The 23108-nt window shown below is 39.7% G+C and overlaps 1 protein-coding gene across 1 annotated transcript in view; it reads right to left on the bottom strand.

The window, feature by feature from the left end:
- Window positions 1-8325: 8325 nt before the first annotated feature.
- The window catches only part of sema3ab (sema domain, immunoglobulin domain (Ig), short basic domain, secreted, (semaphorin) 3Ab), a 40936-nt gene continuing 26153 nt past the window's right edge, over window positions 8326-23108 (bottom strand). The window contains exons 8-17 of the mRNA XM_082181798.1: window positions 20824-20938; window positions 20640-20709; window positions 20341-20485; window positions 20018-20237; window positions 19831-19922; window positions 19558-19599; window positions 17322-17479; window positions 14468-14535; window positions 10876-11021; window positions 8326-9958 (exon numbers count right to left, since the gene is read on the bottom strand). Coding sequence (XP_082037924.1) covers window positions 9488-9958; window positions 10876-11021; window positions 14468-14535; window positions 17322-17479; window positions 19558-19599; window positions 19831-19922; window positions 20018-20237; window positions 20341-20485; window positions 20640-20709; window positions 20824-20938 — 1527 coding nt within the window. The 3' untranslated portion in view covers window positions 8326-9487. The remainder of the gene's footprint in view (window positions 9959-10875; window positions 11022-14467; window positions 14536-17321; window positions 17480-19557; window positions 19600-19830; window positions 19923-20017; window positions 20238-20340; window positions 20486-20639; window positions 20710-20823; window positions 20939-23108) is intronic.

The raw sequence follows: 23108 nt of genomic DNA, 5'->3' as shown, positions 1-23108 counted from the left end.
CCTGATCATGCGACTGGAAATATCAATATTGCAGCAGGCGAGCCTGTTTTAATACAAGCGCGCCTGCAAGCATACGCCGAAGAAAGCATGTGACGCTCTTATATGCTCGTGCATCCGAAAACCTTTGCGTTCCCCCCCTGTGGCTCAGTGGCGGAATCATTGGTTTTTCCCACGAGAGACCGGAGTTCTAATCCCGGTCTAGCGGCAGTTAAAATTATGCCGCCAATGCTTCGCTCTGTCAGTTCCCTGAAAAGCGACTGCAGACGTGCATTTTGCAGCCAACGAGCGCGTTGCACAACCCGCTCGCCTGCACCCAAACACCGTTTCTATGGTTTCCGTGCGTCACTGGCGAAAGGAGAAAAGAGCGTTTTCTGGTCCCCCCGCGGATGGACCGACCTCCTCTTTCTCGTACATTTCTCATTCCCCTCTGAAGTTCGGGCGACTGGAGATGTCTGTATTGCAGTGAGCAAGCCTGTTGTAATACACGCATGCCTGCAAACAAACGCCAGCACGTTGACGCTCTCTTATAATACTCGCGCTAACTGAATTACAATGTGTCTCCCCCTGTGGCCCAGTGGCAGACTCTCAGGTTTTTGCACGCGAGAGACCCGCGTTCGATCCCCGGGTCTACCGGCAGATAAAATTATGCCGTCAATGCTCGCTCTGTCAGTTCCCTGAAAAGGCGACTGCAGATGTGTATTTTGCAGCCAACGAGCGCGTTGTACAACCCGCTCGCCTGCACCCAAACACCGTTTCTATGGTGTTCCGTGCGTCACTGGCGTAGAAAAAAAAAAAAAAAGGAGTTTTTCTGGTCCCGCTGCGGACGGACCAACCTCCTTTTTCCTATACATTTCCCATTCCCCTCTGGAATTCAGGCGACTGGAAATGTCAATATTGCAGTGAACAAGCCTGTTGTAATGCACGCAGGCCTGCAATAAACGCCAGCATGTTGACGCTCTCTGTTTCTATGGCAACTTCTCGCTCGTTCAGTTCCAGTAAATGTGACTGTTCCAGTGTATCCTGCAGTAAACAAGTCGGTTCTGTCACCCGCTTGCCTGCACACAAACGCCGTTTTTACGGCTACCCAGATAAATCCCATAAGTGTGAATTTTTTCTGGTGTCCCGGCCACGGCCGATGGTGCTTTATGTGTAAGAAGAATGCCCACTGCCCAGTGCCCATCTCTACACACAAGCACAGCCCGTCACACAGGGCTCGCGCACATGAATCGGCTCAGACCGATTGCGCTTCAAACATGGTGAATGTGCCCACTAACACCACGTTATGCATGTCTCACGGTTTCTGTAAAAACGAAACCAACGTGCACTCGCTTCACGCAAGCGAACGATGCTTTCGGTGTGATAAATGTGCCCGCTGTCCCGCGCCCACATCCACACATAGACATGACAGTTCCCACGGGAACCGCCCAGCCCTCCCCCTCGCGGTTAACCACCGCAGAGGAGTCGAGCGCGGGCAATCTGCCCGCTGTCATCAGCGCGCCCCATGCCTCAAATGTCACGAGCGACACGCTTGTGTTACAGCACACCGAAGCTTCTCCATCGCTGAGCGAGCGGAGCGCGCTTCGTATTCGACCCCTAGCTATCCATGCAGACGCATGGGCAAAGCTACCCGGGGTTTCGAAGTGGGTGCTGAACATTATAGAAAGAGGCTATTCGCTGCAGTTTCGCCGACGCCCTCGCCGCTATGTGGCGCGCATCGAGACCACGGTAAAAACAGAAGTAGCACATCTACTTCGAGCCGAAGTGACGAAACTATTGAGCAAAGGGGCCATAGAACCTCTCTCTCAAGATCAGAGCGAGGGAGGGCTATACAGCAGATACTTCCTGGTACCGAAAAAAGACGGGGGTCTCAGATCCATACTAGATCTAAGGCAACTGAACAAAGTGCTTGTGAAGCGACAGTTCAGGATGCTCACGACCAGGCAAATCCTTGTGCAGATTCGCCAAGGAGATTGGTTTGTGTCAATAGATCTGAAAGACGAGTATTTTCAAATACAGATAGCGTCACGTCACAGGCGATATTTGAGATTCGCCTTCGAGGGCCAGGCATATCAGTACACAGTCCTGCCGTTCGGTTTGTCCCTAGCACCCTGTACATTTACGAAGTGCATGGATGCGGCGCTCGCACCCCTCAGAATGAGAGGCATGCGAGTGCTGAACTATTTGGACGATTGGCTGATTCTAGCGCAATCTCGCGCAGTGCTCATAGAACACACGACCATTTTACTCGATCACCTCGAGGATTTGGGTCTGAGTGTCAATTGGGCGAAGAGCTCCCTGTCACCCAGTCAGAAAATATCTTTCCTGGGCACAGAACTGGACTCACTATCCATGATAGCGCGACTATCACAACAGCGCGCGGTAGACATTCGACGCACAGCGAACTCTTTTCGCTGCGGCGCGTCTGTCCCGCTCAAGAGATTTCAGAAGATGCTAGGTCTCATGGCCTCAGCATCATCAGTGCTCCAGCTGGGTCTGCTCCGCATGCGCCCGCTGCAGTTTTGGCTGAAAGCGCGAGTCCCACGCGAAGCGTGGGCACCCGGTTTGCTTCGCCTCAGGGTCAATCAGAAATGCGTTACAGCTCTGAAACCCTGGAAAGCGAACGACTGGTACCAATCAGGTGTAAGCCTGGGGACTTCCTCGAGGGTGAAGGTGGTGTCCACGGACGCGTCCACCTCGGGATGGGGAGCGCTGCTCGAGGGCAGACCGTTCTTCGGCCAGTGGTCAGAACGGGAGAAGCTCCTGCACATAAACTGCCTCGAAATGCTGGCAGTAGACAACGCGCTGACGCGTTTTTGTCCCCAAATAAAAGGTCACCACGTCTTGGTCCGTTCGGACAACATGTCTGTGGTGTCCTACATAAATCGCCAGGGCGGCATCAGATCCGAGAAACTGTACAGGCTGGCAGAACGCCTCCTGGTATGGGCTCAGTGCAACCTGCGCTCGCTCAGAGCAGCGCACGTGCCAGGGATCATGAATATAGGACCAGACAGACTGTCCAGGAACAATGTTCCGGCAGGCGAATGGTCTCTACACCCACAGACAGTCCATCTGCTGTGGAAGAAATTCGGCAGAGCGGAAGTGGACCTGTTTGCGTCTCAAGAAAACGCTCACTGTCAAGAATTTTTCTCCAAGAGCAGGAGCGCGCTGGCCCATGTGTGGCCCCGCCGCCCGCTCTATGCTTTTCCCCCCGTCTCTCTCCTGCCTCAGGTGATAGAACGGATCAGGGAAGAAGGATGCTCAGTACTGCTGGTAGCACCGTTCTGGAAAAACCAACCTTGGTTCCCAGCCGTGATGCAGTTAGCAAGTACTGCCCCGTGGCCAGTACCAGTGAGGAGAGATCTCCTCTCACAGGCCCGCGGCTCGATCTGGCATCCTCACCCGGAACTATGGTCCCTTCATGTCTGGGCCATCAACGGGTACATGTTGGACTCCCTAAAGGAGTATTAAACACGATCACGCAGGCTAGAGCTCCGTCTACAAGACGACTCTATTCTTCGAATTGGTCTGTGTTTTCGGGCTGGTGCACAGCCCGTGGTGTCACCCACAAACTGTGGTGTGACGGAGGTGCTTTCCTTCCTACAAGAGCTGTTGGATGGGGGCAGGGCCCCCTCCACGCTCAAAGTTTATGTGGCGGCTATAGCAGCGTTCTCAGAAACAACGCTTGGTCAGTCAATAGGAAGGAACGATTTAGTCATCCGCTTCCTTAGAGGAGCTAAGAGACTGAATCCTCCCAGACCTCCCTCAGTCCCCGTATGGGACCTTTCTACGGTTCTGGAAGCCATGAAAGGTGCGCCATTTGAGCCTTTACAGTCAATCGATTTGAAACACCTGTTTTTCAAAACGGTGTTTTTGCTGGCTCTCGCTTCAGTGAAGCGCATACGGGATCTGCACGCGCTCTCTGTGAGCGCGGCGTGCATGGAGTTTGGGCCCAATGACTCAAAAGTTATACTCAAACCTAAGCACGGTTATGTTCCAAAATCCCTCAACACACCGTTTAGGGCGCAGATTATCTCTCTGTCAGCCCTACCGGTCCCTGATGAGGAAAGAGACGCGAGCCTCCTTTGCCCAGTCAGGGCATTACGAGCTTATGTGTCTCGCTCGTCTGTTTTCAGACAGACGGAACAGCTCTTTGTTTCGTTTAGCGGACGTTCTAAGGGACTAGCCGCGTCGAAACAGAGCCTATCCAGATGGATAGTTGATGCTATAGCGCTGGCATACGCCTCCAAGGGCATGCAGTGCCCTTTGGGTGTCAGAGCGCATTCCACGAGAGGCATGGCCTCTTCGTGGGCCTGGTCAAGTGGGATTGCCTTGCAAGATATTTGTATGGCGGCAGGCTGGGCCTCCCCGTCTACATTTATAAGGTTTTATAACCTAGAGGTTCCCGCCCTGCAGGCCAGGCTGCTGTCGGTCTAAACTACCAGTATTATCTGACCTGATGCGTTCAGCTCAGAATGCTGCGTTTGCTGAGCACAGCTCAATGTTCGACAGTTTAAAGCTGGGCAAACTGTGTAAGACCCACATTTTTCCCCATCAGTTCAGGCCGTACCCCGCCCTGTCTGTATGATGAAATTCGCGTCCCATCGACGCTACTTTACGTGGAAAAGTGAGGCTGCACCCCTCCTTCTTCCCGGACTCTCTGTGAGTTCACTGAGTGATTGTCACTATATGTACCCCGGGCTTTCGCCCTTGGGTCTTTGGTGTCAGATCTCAGCATGCACGGCGTTTTACATTGGGTCCCCTAGCGTAAGATATCTTACGCAGTACGAGAGACCTCTCGTAAGAGAACGTACTCGGTTACTAACGTAACCTCGGTTCTCTCTAGAAGAGGGAACGAGTACTGCGTATCTTGCCGTGCATGCACACGCTCTGGTTGCTTCGATGATGAAAAACCAGATAATAGCTGCCTGCGAGCGATATTTATAGGCCTAGACCACGCCCATTTCGGCGGGACGTGACGCAGCGGGCGCGAAGTGCCCTGATTGGGTCTGACGTCACGCCAGGCCTCGCTCGATAGGCTGCTGCAGTTGCCGCAGAGCAGCCAATAGGCGCGCGAGCTGTCTCGCCTATGTCTGCATTGCTGCTGCAACGCGTTTTGCATTATTACAAAATTAAGGATAATTTTTGGCTTCAATATCTCGCGGAAAAGGATTTTCCCCTAGCGTAAGATATCTTACGCAGTACTCGTTCCCTCTTCTAGAGAGAACCGAGGTTACGTTAGTAACCGAGTACGTTTTCAAACTGAACCAGTGTCAAAGCGGATCTTAGGCAAACCTGTGCTATGTTGTGGTAATGGATGGGATGTGGCTTCCAAAAGATCAACATTCAATTATAAAACTAATTGTAATGCCAGAATAAATTACCACACCAAAAACTGGTGTGGCAACGTCGTTTACCACAGGTTTGTTCGAATTCATCATTCTAAATCTTAGGCTAGTTGTCGTCCTTTCAAAATATTTGTACAGTCAGACCTTCATAGACCAGGGGGCCATTAGCAGGCCTATACTGCATAGTGGTGGTCTATGAAGGTCTGACTGTAGAACAATATTGATCCACGTAAAATAAAACAAAATAATAAATTAATTTAAAGCCCAAAGCCTTAATGCATCATTCTATCGACATATAATCAATTATGTAGGCCATACGTTTCAGTTTTTATATAGATAGCCTAATACTTCCAGAAATCATTGAATAATTTGCACACTGGTTTAATTATATTTTTGCTAATACGGTCCCACAAACTAGATGAAAGAGTTTTGATAATTAATGACACATAATACTTCCGATCAAAAACCCATGTCAACATAGCCTAATAGCCTATATTAGATAAACGAAGCCTATTGCAAGTTTTACACAAACATTCAGAATGGAGGGCCCCATTCCATCTAACTTCTACTTATCTGTGTAGATAAACACCATCCTCACTCCTTCGTTATGACAAAGAACGTCATTAAATGTTTCACGTGTTCATCCAACACTTTGGTTATCATCGATATTTGAGCAACAATCTTTCCTCTGTGCTCCTGTAGCGTGCGTGCGCCATGAACATGCCAGGGTAATTAAAGATGATTGGTGAGAATTTTTTATTTTTGATGATGATTGGTTATTAATACGGAAGGATACGCATTTAATCCTGCCCCCATTTTGAAGTTTTTCGAGCGCTTTTTTTTATGGTGATTACATTTAAATATCAATACTGATTGGTCAATTTACTAATAAGCTTTCCGCATCTTACTTTTACTTTCTAAGGTTCAAACAAACAAGTAATTATTAATTCTCTCCTAGACTTAACACGAAAATGTATGTATGTTACTTGTATTATACACATCATATGGATGGATAGATATGGATTATCATGTGTCAGTTCGTGTGTCAGTTATTTCACCCTGAGAATTTTACTTTTCTCAGCAATATTACAAGTTTCATGGTTGAGAACTCACTGAACTCCAGCATGAAGAAAGACAAATAACATAAGACAGTGAGAAATATTCCCTGGGCCCAGGTGCAGCGGTCAGAGGACCTAGAACATAACAGCACTGCCAAGGCAATCAGAAACACAAACTCATCCAGCTGTCCACCCCTCTAAAACAGGTTCTTTAGAAGAGAGATTTATTTCAACAGCAGAATGCATGCCAGAAATGAATAATTTACAGCAGCATTTTCATGTCTTTTGTCACCCATTTCCAGTTCAAAAAAGTCCCTGCGAAAGTCTAAGCAAGGCCGGTGTCCTTTTCTGCCCAAGGTCCGTCCAAACAGAGCTGACCAATCGAGTTCATACTTTTAAGTTTTGCATTTGAAATCCTTTAGTTTACGGCGGTTTCCTGTTGGTTATATATTTAGCTACAATGGGAGAGAGTTTATCAGGCAGAAGTTATGCCTGTAGATAACACCATCTGTCATGAATAGCAGAATATGTTTAAGCACCACCTGGAATCCAACGCCAGACAAATCACTCATTAACAAGAACAGCTACTGTAAACGAGTATAGAAGTGAGTGGTGCTGTAAATTCACATGCAGTTTGTACACAGTGGCATATATTTTGGACCATTTTTTCATAGTCTATAAGTTCACAGCTACATTCAGATACATGTGTGCTGTGCGCATGGCCTGAACAAAAACGTCTTGCTAAAACTAATTCAGTGAGATGTGAAAGTAGGACTTCTCGAGGAGTCCAGGAGCCTTGTCCCATGCTGTGTTCTGTCTCTGATCTCAGCAGTTTTAGGAACACAGCTGTCCTTTCCTCAGCTGAGGGACAGACGCAGTCTATTATATAACAGTTGTACATTTGTCCTCCCTTGCCCTTTCATATTTAAAGTCAACATAAAATCAAAATCAACTATTTACTTCCGATTTACTTAATCTTAATCAGTCCATAAATTGTTCCAAATAAAATAAAATTTGTTTTTGTTATCTCTCATCAAAATGCATCTCTAAGGCATGCACACACACACACACACACACACACACACACACACACACACACACACACACACACACACACACACACACACATGAAGAGTTCAGATGCAGAAGCCTCTAAGTGCCATCTGAAATTTTCTTCTAGAATGATAGCTTGTATATTTAAGTTGAGTAATTTCACTTAAATGACAATTAATAGGTAATTTGCATTGCCATTTAAGTGAAATTATTGAACTTAAATATACAAGCTTGATAAAAATGACTATTCTAGAAGAAAATTTCAGATGGCACTTAGAGGCTTTTTCATCTGAACTCTATATATATATATATGTATATATATATATATATATATATATATATATATATATATATATATATATATATATATATATATATATATATATATATTTTAGATATGTCTAAAATAAAGTCTAATAAATAATGTTTTAATAATATACATATACATGCATAGATACATACACAATATGCAATTCATACTTAAATTAAAATATAATTTTTTAGAGACTTATTTGAACAACATTACAAAATGTTTATTTCAATCCTAAAGTGAGGCGGATTGAAAAAATGATGCCATACATTGGTCCAGTCTTATGCTTTTGTCACATGAATAAATGTCAAGTTTTGATGAGAGTTTACAAAAACAAATGTTTTATTTTTTCTTGGAATATTTTATGGACTACAGTATATATATATTATATATAGTAGGGAACACCTACTTTTCATTATTCAATTAATTCCCTGGGAATAAAATTCATAAAAAAATATGCCGTTTCATTCAGAAATGTCACATTATAGTAGCAAAATGTGTCGCGGACATAGTGACCATGTTGACTTCAAATATGGGCTTGAGTGTCACATAAAAAGAATGGATTTTAAAATTTTAAATCTAAACCTATATTTCTTTAGAGGTTACAAAGGCCATCAATAAAACAATAATAATACAGTTATGCAATCAAAATAATTATTCTTCAGCTGAAAACACATCCTACATACTCTCCATAGCGGTAGTGTGGATTGGTCTTTCGTAAATTATTTGTGTTTGTCTTTTCTAAATGTAGTGAAAACCAATAGTCCCAAAATATGTGCGACAAACATGACAAAAATGGTCATAATGGCAGTACTCCTTAATAAATGCCACCATATTTCACATACTCGACCACAATGGTTTTATATAAACGTGAATGTGAACGTAGATGAAATCAAGTCAACAAATTACTAAGGAGAAAAGGTTAGTGAAGAGGGTTTGTATACCCTCACAATGCAGTGGTTTACAACGAGGACAACAAATAATAAAATAAAACTATTATGTAATATTTTAGATATACTCTGGCACAGTACAAAATTAAATATTAATCTAAAAAAATAGCAGAAAAGATTTTTGTTGTTTTTCTTGTCAGGAAGAGCTTATTCAGAGGAACAACACCGCCCCATTAATGGATTTGCTGAGGCATTGCTTTTGCAGCAGATGAAAATAGAAAATGCGCGGAGGAAGATAGAAAAAGGGGGGAAAAGAAGAATAAACCATAACGAAGCAATACCTTAATTAATGGATATGTACATGTACATAAACAGAAGGGCCTACATTTCTGATACAAAGATATACAGTATATGTTAAGGTCAACACACTCTATACACATAATATTACTGACAAGTTCATTACCCAGAATGCACTGGGATTGTGCTTCAGCTAAATGGAGGTTAAACAGGGGTCTTTCAGCATCCATGTTTTGTCCCTCATAAAATGAAACAGGTTTTTTATACAGACTGAAACCTGTCTCACAGTATATTTTTGCAATATTTACAGGTAGTTCAGTATCTGTTAGCATCACATTACATCCTCTCAGGGTTTGAGTCTCAATACGTACTGTAGGCGTGAATGAAGATGTGCTCTGGTTCACAAGTAAATCTGTCTCGCACACACAATACAGGAAGTGGAATTCCGCCCTTCCTGTCTTCAGTCTCAGCGTTATGTCTGTGGAACAGTAGAAGTCTGTTGGATTTCCGCATCCTTTTTATTTGGCGTCCAGGTCACACACTGCGGGGTACCCGCTGCATCTCGTGGGTCCTGCGGTTGCGTCCTTTCTTGTTTTCCTGTAGCAGCTTCCATTTGCTGGCGTGTGATTGGCTGGAGTGGAGGAGCTGGCTCGAGTGTGATTGGCTGCCGTGCATCAGATTAGCTTTCTGCCTGCGCTGTTTCCGTTCTCTCTTCCAAACCTGTTCGCAGAGCTGGTCGACGCTGTTCGGGCTCGGCGGGTTGATGAGGGAGAGGAAGTCGCGGTACCACATCTTGCCCTTGGCCGGATCGTTGCTGTCCGGCGTGTCTCGGTGCAGGAGATCGTCCAGGTGTTCTGAGGGAATGACGTTGAGGGTGAGGCGGAGGAGGGTCTGGATGAAGCCGTGCTCGACGGCGTGGCAGTAATACACACCCGAATCCTTCTGATGGAGGGTTCGGATCAACAGACCCTGTTCTGTGCCCAACACCCGGTCATCGGACTTTATCTAAAAAAAATTTTTTTTAAAACACACACACAGACATATGGATCAAATCACATGCTGAGTACTGTAAACATTATTGACAACAACAGTTTCAGCATTTTTGGCTGCATTCACCCCATAAACCAAAGTGATAAAAAAATTTAGTCTAATATGATTGTTTTTATGAGTTAAAAATAAAATGATAAAAGTTAAAAGAATAAAAAAGAATAAAAAGTATTTTATATATGTACTGTATATATATATATACACAGAGATGATATATATATAAAATTATTTTTACACTTTTATGTTTATTTATATTATAAAAGTATAAACAAATATTTTATATATGTATATATAATACTTTTTATACTTTTTCCACAATTCTGGGGAATTTTGAGTAAGACTGATTAAAGCTTGCATGAATTATGACCTGTTATTTAACATTGCAAAACTCAAATTTATGTCTGGACGTTGGAAATTGAAAATGTTAGATTTAGTGTGATTGTTTTGTTCAGACATACAAATTTGTCATATGACATTGGTCATATGTTTTTGTTGGTAATATATATGTTTGGTATAATATTGGTCAAATATTTTGGTTGGTAAATAAATAAATAAATAAATTTTTAGTCATTTAAATAACCAACCATGAATCAAACCAGCACATCTGTAACATTAATCATGTGAACTCTTCCACAAGGTCAGATGTTCTTGCTCCCAGTAAAGCACATGATGCTATTTTTATCATTATCAAATCATGCTGGAGATCATGACCATCGGGCTTGTGCTGCTCTCATTTAAGTAAAAGAGTAAAAGTTCAATTTTTTACTTAGATTGTTATGCTGAAAATATATAATAGAAAATATAAGCGTTTTTCCTTGTGGTCTCATACTTTGGCTTTTACTTGTGGACTCAACCGTTTACACAACAGAACATACCTCTTGTTTGCGGTCCTCTCCGTGTCTCTGAAACTGCCAGTACATAAGGGCTCGCTGGGATTTAGGACTGCACTCCAGAAAAGAGCTACTGTTCTCAACCCCATATACCACCCTATCCAGCAAATCTCTCTCGCCATCTGCCTCATCTGCTCAGATAGATGAGGAAACAACACAGAAAGAAGTGAGAAATCTTGATTCTGAGACAGGACAGACAGGACATCCTGCAGTGACAATACAAACTGATAGTTCAGACCATATGCTATATCACACTACAAAATCACACCCAGCATGTCTGTGTCACAGCGTTATATCTCTCAGTGTGTGTCCGAGCGAGAGAGAGAGAGAGAGAGAGAGAGAGAGAGAGATCACTTGTTGTGTTAAGTGGCATCTATTCCTCTGCCTTTAATTTTCTTCTACCATTATTTTAAGTTTGGACTATGAAATGTCAGAGTGCAGTGCTGTGGGTTAGTGGTGTCACTGTAATGAGGTGTGTTAGACCAGAACTCCGACACAGGAAATCTGTGTGTGGTCTACCATTCAAAAGTTTGGGCTCTGTAAGATTTTATTTTATTTTATTTTATTTTAAAAAGAAATTAATACCTTTATTCAACAAGAGTGCGTTGTTAAAAAGTGACAGTAAAAATATTTACATTAAGGTTTACAAAAGGTTTACATTACAAACATTCAGAAATCATGCAGACCCCAAACTTTTGAACACTATAGCGTATATCTACGTGGATGTGCATAAGTGCATGTTCTAAAGCCTGTATTTTTGCAACAGCTGTGAAACGTTTCTCAGCAGTTAGACATGTGTCATTAACGTAGTGGTATTGACTTTTTAGGCCTCGTTTCATTTCAAAAGCTTTAATTAAACACAAACCTGGAATGCACGGCACATATGCTGGGCTTTTATTAAAACACTGTTATGCACAGTTACAATTATCTCCTCTGCCTTTTTCTAAATTTTCGTTACCCCCGCACATCCTGAGTTTTATTTTAAAAGTATGACGCTCTGTTAATGTGCCCTGACTGCCTTCTAGCTCGCATGTTATCATGCTTAACATAAAGTTAAGTATTAAGGCTATGTTTTTGGATCAACATCCTTGTTTGTCCTGGACCAACAATACCTATCAACCAATCAGATTTTCTTTTTTTAGGATATAATTTTCTATATAATTAGGGCTATTGTTTGATATAAATGCTATTCCAAAACCAACAAATGATGTTGGGGAAATGTCAGGCATGACTGGCAAACAGAAGGTTGTTGGTTTGAGCCCCATACGAAGTGAGACATGAGCCATCAACATTGTGACCTTGAGCAAGTGAACTGTCCCTGTTATAGGTGTTTTGGCACTTTGTATTAAATCATTTGCTAAATGACTAGCTAGTAGCCTACACAAGAGTTTGGGGTCTATGCGATTTTTTTATGTATTTGAAAGAAGACTCTTATGCTCACCAAGGCTTGTTATAAAGTACTGTAAAAACAATAATATGTAAGCAATAAGGTACGAGAGGCTGTACTGTATGCTATGAAGTAAAATCACTAAAAGCCTTCCTTCCGCTGGAAATAAATAGTCCCTGACAGTGAACAGCAACATAAGTTACATTATTTCACCATTAGATGGCGGCAAAGACTGTCTTTATGAGTGAGTCTGTCAGTAGAGAAGACTTTTATCAGAGAAAGTCTAATGAGGGGAGAAGTGCCACTCAAACTTCCAGTTGCAGTTCCACTCTTGTTCCATATGAGGGCGCTCACAGGACGAGTGCAGAATGAATGGAGGTCTATGGCGCTATACCCCTCAAAATCCACTTTTCTCAGGATATAATTTTTTGTCTAGTAATTTGAATGTTGTTTTCGAAAGGAGATGCAAAGAAATTACACATTGCTTGGTGTTAGATTTTTAGAGTCACTTATTTGCTTTAAAAAGTCAATGACGTCATACACATCGTACGACCAGAGATACTGCTTCACGGCAATCCTTCAGTCACTTTGGTGCTTTCTCGCTCTGCACTTTCTTTTCTCTCGAGGCATCGACAACACAGCTGACACAGGTGAATACACGTGCTAGATGAGTTTTTGTTTTGTTTGTTTCTGGTCCTGCTTCGGATGCCACGACGCCATCAAGCGGTATCTCTGGTCGTAATCAGTCCTTCACTGACCAATCAGCGTTCATTAGCGAATGCTAGCGTGTTATGGGCAACAACAACTCAACCTGTAAGAAATCGAAAGAACATAAGTACTCGTTCATTCAACTTTCGACCTATAACCCATGTTGAACTTGCAAAACCTACAATCAAATCTGAGATTTCTCAACGGCTATCGGGTGAAAGAGACAAATTTAGCCGTCTAGCCCCATAGACTCCCATTCATTTTGCACTCATGGCGAGCGCCCCCAGTGGAACTCTGAATGGAACTACAACCAATAGGACTTAATAGGGCGTTGGAGTGAACAGGCTTTCCGTAGACGGGCTTTGCTTTTATATTGAAAGGACTGACACTTGTGAACACAGAGAAGAAATACTCAAATGACTAGGGCATGGGAAAACCCCTTAACTGTTAAAAAGACAATATATCATAGCAGAAATTCAAACTGATTTTTTATTACGAAGATAGAACTGACCTGAAGGAAAGTGCTATATTTACTGTAAATGCAGGTACACTCACTTACTTGATCTCTCACAATACTCTATATATAAGCTTCAATGAACAATTTCAATGAGAACAAACATATGTTCACGTTGCTAAGAGTGGTTGCTAGGGGTGTTGTGTAGTGATAGATAGAACTGTTGGGTGAAGCTGTCATAGCTGTGTTTTATCATGAATAAAACACACCTATTGACCAATCAGAATCAAGGACTGGAACTAACCGCTTTATAATGTGAAATATAACATAACCTTTTTAAAAAAGAAGAGTTCATTTAATATTGGTAAATATTATTAAAATAATAAAAAAAGTTTTTCTAATTTGAATATATTTAAAATTTAATTTATTCCTGATGGCAAAGCTGAATTTTCAGCATCATTACTCCAGTCTTCAGTGTCACATGATCCTTCAGAAATCATTATTATATGCTAATACGAATTGCTGTTCAAGAAAAAAATTCTTATTATTGTTATAAATGTTGAAAACTATATTTGTGAAAACCGTGATATGTACTGTTTGTATGTACTATAGATAGATATATAGATAGATAGATAGATAGATAGATAGACAGACAGACATACAATCTCTCTCTCTCTCTCTCTCTCTCTCTCTCTCTCTCTCTCTCTCTCTCTCTCTCTCTCTCTCTCTATATATATATATATATATATATATATATATATATAAATTTCAAGAAAACAGCATTTGTTCGAAAAAGATACCTTTTGTAACAGTATAAATGCATTTACTGTCCCTTTTAATGCACTGTTTGTAAATAATAGTTAATAATATTACATCTTACTAATCCCAAATTTTAAACGGTACTGTATATAAATCTAGTTATCAAGTAGAGACCTAGAATAAAGTTCTAGATTTGTGATTGTTAACCTACAGTAACAGTGTGTTGTTGGACACATTATAAACACGATCTGATATTTGCTGGTATTTACCGTGGTGTTGCAGATCTGAACACTGAGTCAGAGGGTCTCCATTCCTGATATCCTGACGCCTCGTTCTCCTGCAAGCATTCATCACACAGCAGAGAATTAGAGAGGCCAGGTGAGTGTGAGCGTACTGAAACTCACATATCCACTCCCACACACATCTGTCTCGCAGAAAAGCTCTCACTTTGTTATGCTCAAAGTAAATCAAACACAGCTCTACATGAGCATAAGTGTGTCTGAAATGGAACCTGTTTTAGCTCTGTGCTGTTTAGTCTTTAACCTTATAAAAAGAGGTATCGTGCAATTATGTCCTGAGACGTCTTGTACTGAATGTACCTTTGAGGCAACTCGGTAATGCTGGCAATATGTGAGCCATTTTCAGCACCAGTAGTGCACAAAGAACCTCTCAGAGAACCTCGTCCACAAACATATTACTTGCTACTGCAACATGACATGGACCGTAAATGTGAGACCCGTATTGTTCTTGTTTTGGAAATTGAAAATAAAATATTAAGTAGGGGGTGTGCTCGCTTTTGACGGCCCAAAGGAGAAGAGTTTCTACAATGGACAGCTGGGAAGTCCAATGAGGCTTTGATGGACACCTCAAAAAAGTTCAAGAAGTAAAATATGAAGTGATATGTATTGTGAAAAGTGCTTTCAAAACTTCTAATGTTCTATATTTGGTTAATTGGAAAGTATATACTAGTACAATTGAGGTTAAGTTTATCCAAAAAAGGGGAAAAAAAAGAATTTAAAAATAAAATAATTCTGCTGTTAAAGTTCTATATTAAAAATACAGTAAGAATCACAAATATAGTGCATGCAACATGCGTGCTAAGACATACAGTACAATAGCTTTGTGAGAGAAACAGATAGAAATTCAAGTCAGTATTTGCTGAGAAACTTCTTATATTTTAATTAAAAATCTGAAACTTTAATATTGGTTTGTTCCTTCCACAAACCTATTATATGGCTTAACACTAGAACGGCCATGGCGGTCATTTTGACCGTTTTGAATTTTATATCTGCAATAACTTTGTTGAAAAAATAAATACAATCCTGCTGGTACCTGACTTTTCCTAAAAGTGTCTGTATTTTCATTTAAAATGTTTTTCATATAAATTACACATAAGGCAAAAAAACAAATGAACATATTTACCTATTTCGGCCATAGACGGTATTGACCGCACGGAATTTCGCGGTATTATTATAGGCTATACCAATATACACAACAATAAAATGTTGTTAAAAATACACTAAACATATTCAACAACAAATCATTTAAATGTAATGATATTCAGAACAGAACAAGAATGAAAAAATAACTATAAACAAGCTAAAATGAAATGCGTTATAAGCGAAAGTGAAAGTAAGCGGCGTTAGGCTCACGTAACTTTCTAATTAGAATCAAAATGTTTCAACATTTGCGATGTATTTGGATGGTAAACTATTTCTTTATTATAGGCTTTGTACTTCACTCACGTTCCAATATCGACGGAAAAAATCATCCTCTTCACATGCACAAAATGGTACGAATTGTAGGCTAGCCTACTAGGCTACAAACAGAGCAGTGGAATTTTTATGTTAGGTTGACTATTTTATTATTATATTTTATTGTGGCTATAATGAACAGGCTGCAATTGCAATACTGGAATATGGTTGGGTGTGTGTGTGTGTGTGTGTGTGTGTGTGTGTGTGTGTGTGTGTGTGTGTGTGTGTGTGTGTGTGTGTGTGTGTGTGTGTGTCGGCGGGCGCGACGCGATCGAACTGTGTAAACAAATATGGGCTACTCCGTCATTTTGTTCAGGACATCTACGGATATTATTTATTTATAAATGTATAATTAAACTTGTTTAAATGTACAGTTTGGTGTTGTTTTGTTTTTTAAAGACATATTAATACAATAAATGCATTAATCTCTCAATTGGGTATTTATCATTAAAGATATAGAGTTTGGAATATAGCGGTCAAAATGACCGCTTGCGGCAGTTCTAGTAGTTATGGAATTCTGGCACTTCTAGTGTTAAGAAGACTTTTTTGGTACTTCTTATGTACTTTTTTTGTGCCAGTCCCTAGTCAAGATATTTTCTTTTCTTTATGTATAGACTATGCAGCTCACACATTACTAAATATCTCCTTTTGTGTTCCATGGAAGAAAGACAATCATATAGGTTTGTAATGATATGAGGGTGAGTAAATTATGACAGAATTTTCATTCTGGTGTTAATTTTTGTGTCAACTACGTGTTGTTATTGTTAACTAAAACTGTTTTAAAAAATAGTTGTCGTTAATTTATTTAATTTTAATTCATTTAAAAATGTATTTTAAATTAATTAATTTAATAAATTAATACAAATATTAGATAACGTAAAATTAAAAGAGAATAAATAGAAATGTTTCCTTGCCAACTAATTGAAATAAAAATAAATTTAAGCTAAATATAAAAAACACACTATTGAAAAAGACAAAAATCACATAAAACTATTAAAACCTAAAATAAAATGAAAACTAAAACCCCAAACAAAAAGCTAATTCAAAATATTAATAAATACTAAAATAGTAAATAAATATTACTAAAATAACACTGCCAAATACTCCTTTAAGTTTGCAGTGCTGTGTTGCATGTTGTGCTTTGAGATGCAGCCTAAACATAGCATGGCATTACTAAAACCTAATTTAAACTAAATGTTAACTAAACTTAATTGAAACAAAAAACAGTAGCTTTTGGTTTAAAGTATATTAGCAATCTGAAAGGAATTCAGATGCTCATTGTAAAAAAACAACAGCACAAAACTCAGTGGAAAGGAGCATCTTTTCATCTTGGGTCAACTTTGTAGTGTTTCTGTGTTCGTCACTGTACCTCTTAGCAGTTGGGAAGTATCGGGAACATTGCGAGCCGTCCCAGGCACAGTAAGGATCACGTGCCAGACAGCACTCGGCGCATGCCTTCCCATACACATCACAGCGATGCAGAGGCATCTGAGAAACCCCAATGGTGGATCCAAGATAGAGTTGTTGCTGTAAAGATAGAGTAGAGCGATTGAGACATCCCTGAAACAATGACGGCAACGTTTTTACGGTCTGTGCTGGTGTGATAGCTGAGGATTCACTGAGGATACACTGAGGATACGGGAACTTTCTCTGGGCTTGTACGCAGGTTTTTAATAATGTATCGCTTCAGATAACCTCTCAGTGTCTGTTTGATTATTCACACTGTCTAAAGGAGAGCTCACGCTGCAGTCCTGACTGTAAAAAAACAGCTGGTGTGAGTGACAGTGTGTGTATGTGTGGCCTCTAATGGCAATACCTCATGTTGCCGTGTTCTGTGAGTGACTGTGACAGCAGACCCTGTTCTGCGTAATGTTGATTGAAGCCAAGCAACGTGTGTATATGTGACCCAGCCTAAGACTGAAAGCTGTGTTGGGGTTTTTTGGTACATGATAAATCTGGTCGGTCTATATCACCTCTGTCAACAAAATGCAGTGTGGCATTGGCAATTTTCCTACAAAACACCCAATGCTATCTTAGCTGATCACTCTTTTTTTTTTTAAAAACCAAACAAATATGCAAAGCTATAGTTCTGCTCTCTGGAGGTCACCTGACCTAGTGGGTCTTAATATGTGAGTAAATGGTTTCCATGCATAAATCATGATCTATCACCCATTTTGTTCAATCAATCAATCAATCAATCAATCAATCAATCAATCAATCAATCTATCTATCTATCTATCTATCTATCTATCTATCTATCTATCTATCTATCTATCTATCTATCTATCTATCTATCTATCTATCTATCTATCTATCTATCTATCTATCTATCTATCTATCTATCTATCTATCTATCTATCTATCTATCTATCTATCTATCTATCAGAGGTGTAAAAAGTACTCAAAAATGTTACTCAAGTGAAAGTACAAGTACTGAGGGAAAATTTTACTCAATTAAAAGTAAAAGTATCTGGCCAGAATCGTACATGAGTAAAAGTAAAAAAGTAACACATTAAAATTGTACTTGAGTATTAAAGAAGTAAAAGTAACAGCAAGAATGAAAACTATATTCTTGTTTAAGCTTTTAATCTCTAAAAACATGAAGTGAATGAACCACATACAAGGTTTTATCCTGCTTTAGAACTGTTTGTGTTTAATTGTATTTAATTATCAAACTATAATCAGACTACTAACTAATGCCAGTATGCAACATGCTTTAAACAATCCACTAAACATGCTTACCACTAAAAGAAAAGAATTCGCTAAGGTACGGCCACGGGTGCTCTTGATCCTGTGGCTGATTTTGGACTGTGTTTGCAGCTGAATCACGTTCTTCCTCCATTTTCTTCCACTGATTGACTGTTATAATTTCTCTAATTTCCAGGTCAATGTGCTGTGCATTGTGGTAATAGATGTGACATGACATCACTTCCAAAAGACCAATGAACATGTCTGACCAACTTCATGGAATGTGAAAATGAATCCCATTGGCAGAATAAATAACATTTAAAAGAAACTGGGCATCAGCGCAATTCAATTGGTTTGGTAATAGCAAGGGAAAATAGAATGAAGTGATCTCCAAAAAAGAAGTACTTTTTGACTGTAAATAAAATTGTAAGGAGTAAAAAGTACTTTTTTTTCTTAAAAAATGTAATTAAATAAAAGTAAAAGTATTGATTTTTAATTGTACTCAAGTAAGGTAAAAATCCCCCAAAATAATACTTAAGTACAGTAATCAAGAAAATTACTCAAGTATTTTACACCTCTATCTATCTATCTATCTATCTATCTATCTATCTATCTATCTATCTATCTATCTATCTATCTATCTATCTATCTATCTATCTATCTATCTATCTATCTATCTATCTATCTATCTATCTATCTACATCCATCCATCCATGTGCACCTGTGTACTATAAAGTATTAAGACTGTTTAGGCTATTTTAGATTCACTCTGTTCCCTGCACTTCACCTATCAAACTAATTATGTTGCTCAGTCTTGCCTAATAGAATCATGTTCAATGCCGCCACTTATAAAGAGCTGCTTTCACCACCTTTATTGCATTAAGAGATGAGTTGATTGAAGTTCTAATAATACACACCTGCTTTGTGGAGAGTTCCATGGCAGTAATGGCTGTTGGTTCCTGTAAAAAGATGTGGTTTTTTTAAGTACTTCATATTGTTTATCACCAAATTATTACAAAATATTTCTCAGTATGAACAAGGGGAAAATTGAAGTCTATAAATAGTGCCTTTAGAGTGTTTTGGTGGGGAAACGCTACAGCGTAGAATGTACAGTATATTGTTTTCTATGAAAATCAATCCTAATATTAAACCTATTAGAAATAAATCCGTATAATAGACTATAAACCCACTCTGAACACAGTCATCTCTTCCAACAGGACTTCCTCAAGGTCATGCCATGTTCCTCTAGGGATGGAAACCACCTTAAGAACTGTGCCCATGTCTATGGTAGAAAAATAAGATGATTAACTTGTGTTTTACATAAAGCACATGCTGAAAAAATCAAATAAATCACATTATTTAAAAAAAACTACACACCAGTGCCGATAAACATGACATCATACTGGCCGTCCTCTGCCTCGACTCTGTCCACCACTATCTGAGTGAACTGGTAGTCAACATCAGTTTTGATTATGATTGGACGGTTATTGATGGGGAACACTGGGTTGTACATGGCCGGATGGCTTCTGGCAAATGTGATAACGTCGTCAGGAAAGTCCTTTGTTGATTCAAAACCATCAAACGTTTTGCTGGGGCACTGTCAGCATCCAGGAGAACGTGTGTTAAAATCATAGCAGGCAATTCACTTTCATTGGAAAAGTAAATTGTTCAAAGGTATCTGCACTGATTAGCCGTCTTACCGTGCCAGGTCTTGGGTACGGCACTCTACCCAAAAATGGTACCCATTGGTAGTTGGGTCCATCTCGGTGGGCATACGGGCCCAGAAACACCCTCCTGATATCTGCCATACTGTACATGCATACCGCTGAGCCCTTAAAGATGTTACTGTAAACCCGAGAAACAGTAATTATGAGTTTTTTCACAGGTTCACCTTTAGGGACTTAAGACACAATTATCAAGCTTTGAATATAAAAAGACAGAATAAGCAGACAGGCTTGGTGGGAAATGGGAATTTGGTGCAAATTGGATGTTTTAATACCTGGATGTTGTAAATACAGCATAGATAATAGGGTTTTTCGGATCCTTGGAGCTCATGAGAAAAACATCCTCTGGAAACGATCAAATACAATATCAGTGAGGCAACTGTGAGTGGTCAACTAAATACGTCGAAGTAGGGCCGAAGAGCAAAGGATGAAGGTATTGTCATAGCATGGGTAACTTACGTAGTTCATCAAAGTGTGTGTCGATGCCGTTCAGGCCAGGAACGGAACAGATTAAACGGGCCTTCAGGAAGGTGGTCCATTTGTTCACCAAACTCCTGTGGCCCCCAAAGTCGTTCTGTCAAAAACAAATGAAAACCAACTTGTATCAAACATATTTCGTGTTTTGTTTTTTCCATTTTCTGAGTAAAATGTGAGTGTTGCTTGTCCATGCAAAACTTAAGGTCATGATGCTATAGGCAGGGATGCTTGAACTAGTTTTGAGATTTAAATTTAAGGAAGTCAAATTAGGAAATTCAAAGAAATGCATATAATACATATAGGTGAATTTTGACTTGACAACTGCATTTAAACATTTAAAAAGTCTTAAAGATTTATAGAATAGAGTAGAATTTTCAGAATAGCATCTGTCCAATTTCTTAGTCACCTTTAGACATTCTACTAACTATAAGTAACTTAGCAATTACATGTCAACTACCAGTCATTAGAGTATTAGTAGACTGTCTGCTTAATATCTGCTAACATTTTATTTTAATGCTCCCCAACAGTCTACTAACACTTAATACTCTAAAGAGAGTTAGTTGACGTAGTTGCAAATTAATTAAAGCTAGTTGACATGTTGTTGTAGACAGTCTACTACTAATCTAATGACTGGTAGTTGACAAGTAATTGCAAAATTACTTATAGTTAGTAGAATGTCTAAAGTGGACTACCAAAATAAAGTGTAACCTTTCATTCATTTCAGGAGCACAAACAAAAATGGCCATAAAATTTCCTTAGCAGGGGCAACCATCAACACGATAAATATCTCAATTTCTATTAAAATGTGATTAAAGTGTTCATGAATTTCATTTCATAATGCAAGATTTTTTACATCAAAAACTGTCATCATTTAGAAATAAAAGCCCCTGTGTCTCTTAGATACTTTTTAACAATTTTCAAAACTTTTACAACATTTTTACCATTACAGCTGCTGAGATTAACGAATTGTGGAAAGTGTTGATTACAGCATTCTACTGAGACATTCACATGATAAAAAATAAACAACCAGCCTTGCGCTAATGTATTAACTTCTATTACATAATAAAGAGGGGCAAGAACAAAACAAGTCATTTTGGCAGCTTGATTTAAAAAGGAAAACATTTAAACCAACGAGGTGTGTGCATGTGCATTTACACACACGTTTTACACCAAAAACCTGGCAGTCGGCATTTGAAACACATGAGCAATATAAACAGTCTCCCTTGCTTTGGATTGATCAGCTCTAATTAGCAGGGCTGGAAAATGCATTGCATTAACTAAACATACACTCTGCATAATGAGACAATTGTCTGCGACGGTGAAGGGAGGATTCCAGTCATACCGGAATACCGAGCGAGCTGTAATTGAGAACACCTTTCTACCGCTTCAAGCGGTAGACTCGCACTTGAGCTGAGCGAGTCTGCCAAAGTCTCACATTTTCTCCACAGAGGAGTCTTTGTTTTCTTGCCTGACGGCTCCTGTGACATTTTAGGCATCTCTTAAGTTTCACGGTGGGGGGTAAAAAGCAAGGCCGCAAAACAGCAGAGTTGAAGCCTAATGCAAAAACACTGGCTCTGGCCATCCTGCTACCTGTCTCGACACTATGAGAATAAGAGGAAATTCAGAAAAGGTTTGTGTGTATGCATTATCACAGCAAAGACAAATCAAATAGGAGATCTTGTTAATATTCTAATCATCTTCCCTAGATAATGAAATTAAAAGGAAGCAGTCTTCTGTTTCTTACATTATTCTCTTGAGAATAAGACTTGTGCTCAAATCCACCAAGATACTGTAACAAAGTGTGCAATCAAAATGTCAAAGATTTCAATAGGGAAATCTTCCTAGATCAAATTATCGGAGCTATGCTAGCCGCATTCATTCTCTATACTCATACTGTTTGCTATTATTTGTGTACAAATTAAACAAATGCCTGCGGTGACATTTTTGCTAAATGATATAACTTTGCGTAATATTTTCAAAGTGCCTAGTGAGTGGTGCTTAAAGCAAGTTAGGCTTTATCAAATAAACGCAAATATGGCAACGTTTTATTACGTTAGTTGTTGTACGTATCAGCAGTTCTTAAATGAAATGTCCAGTGAGTGGCACTGAAGGGTTAATTCTCTATCAGGTTTGAAAATAAGGTCACAAAACTAAACCAAATGTGAGGCAAAAAAAAAAAAAACATATTTGCCTTAGCAACCATGTTTTGAAGCAAAGCATGCCATTTTATCTTGCTTTTACAGTGCAAGTCTCTGATCTCTATTGCC

The sequence above is a fragment of the Leuciscus leuciscus genome (assembly GCF_965113295.1).
Source record: "Leuciscus leuciscus genome assembly, chromosome: 10".
NCBI classification, from domain to species: domain Eukaryota; kingdom Metazoa; phylum Chordata; class Actinopteri; order Cypriniformes; family Leuciscidae; genus Leuciscus; species Leuciscus leuciscus.
Note: the sequence above shows the minus strand (reverse complement) of the source record. Positions and strands in the feature narration are given on the sequence as shown.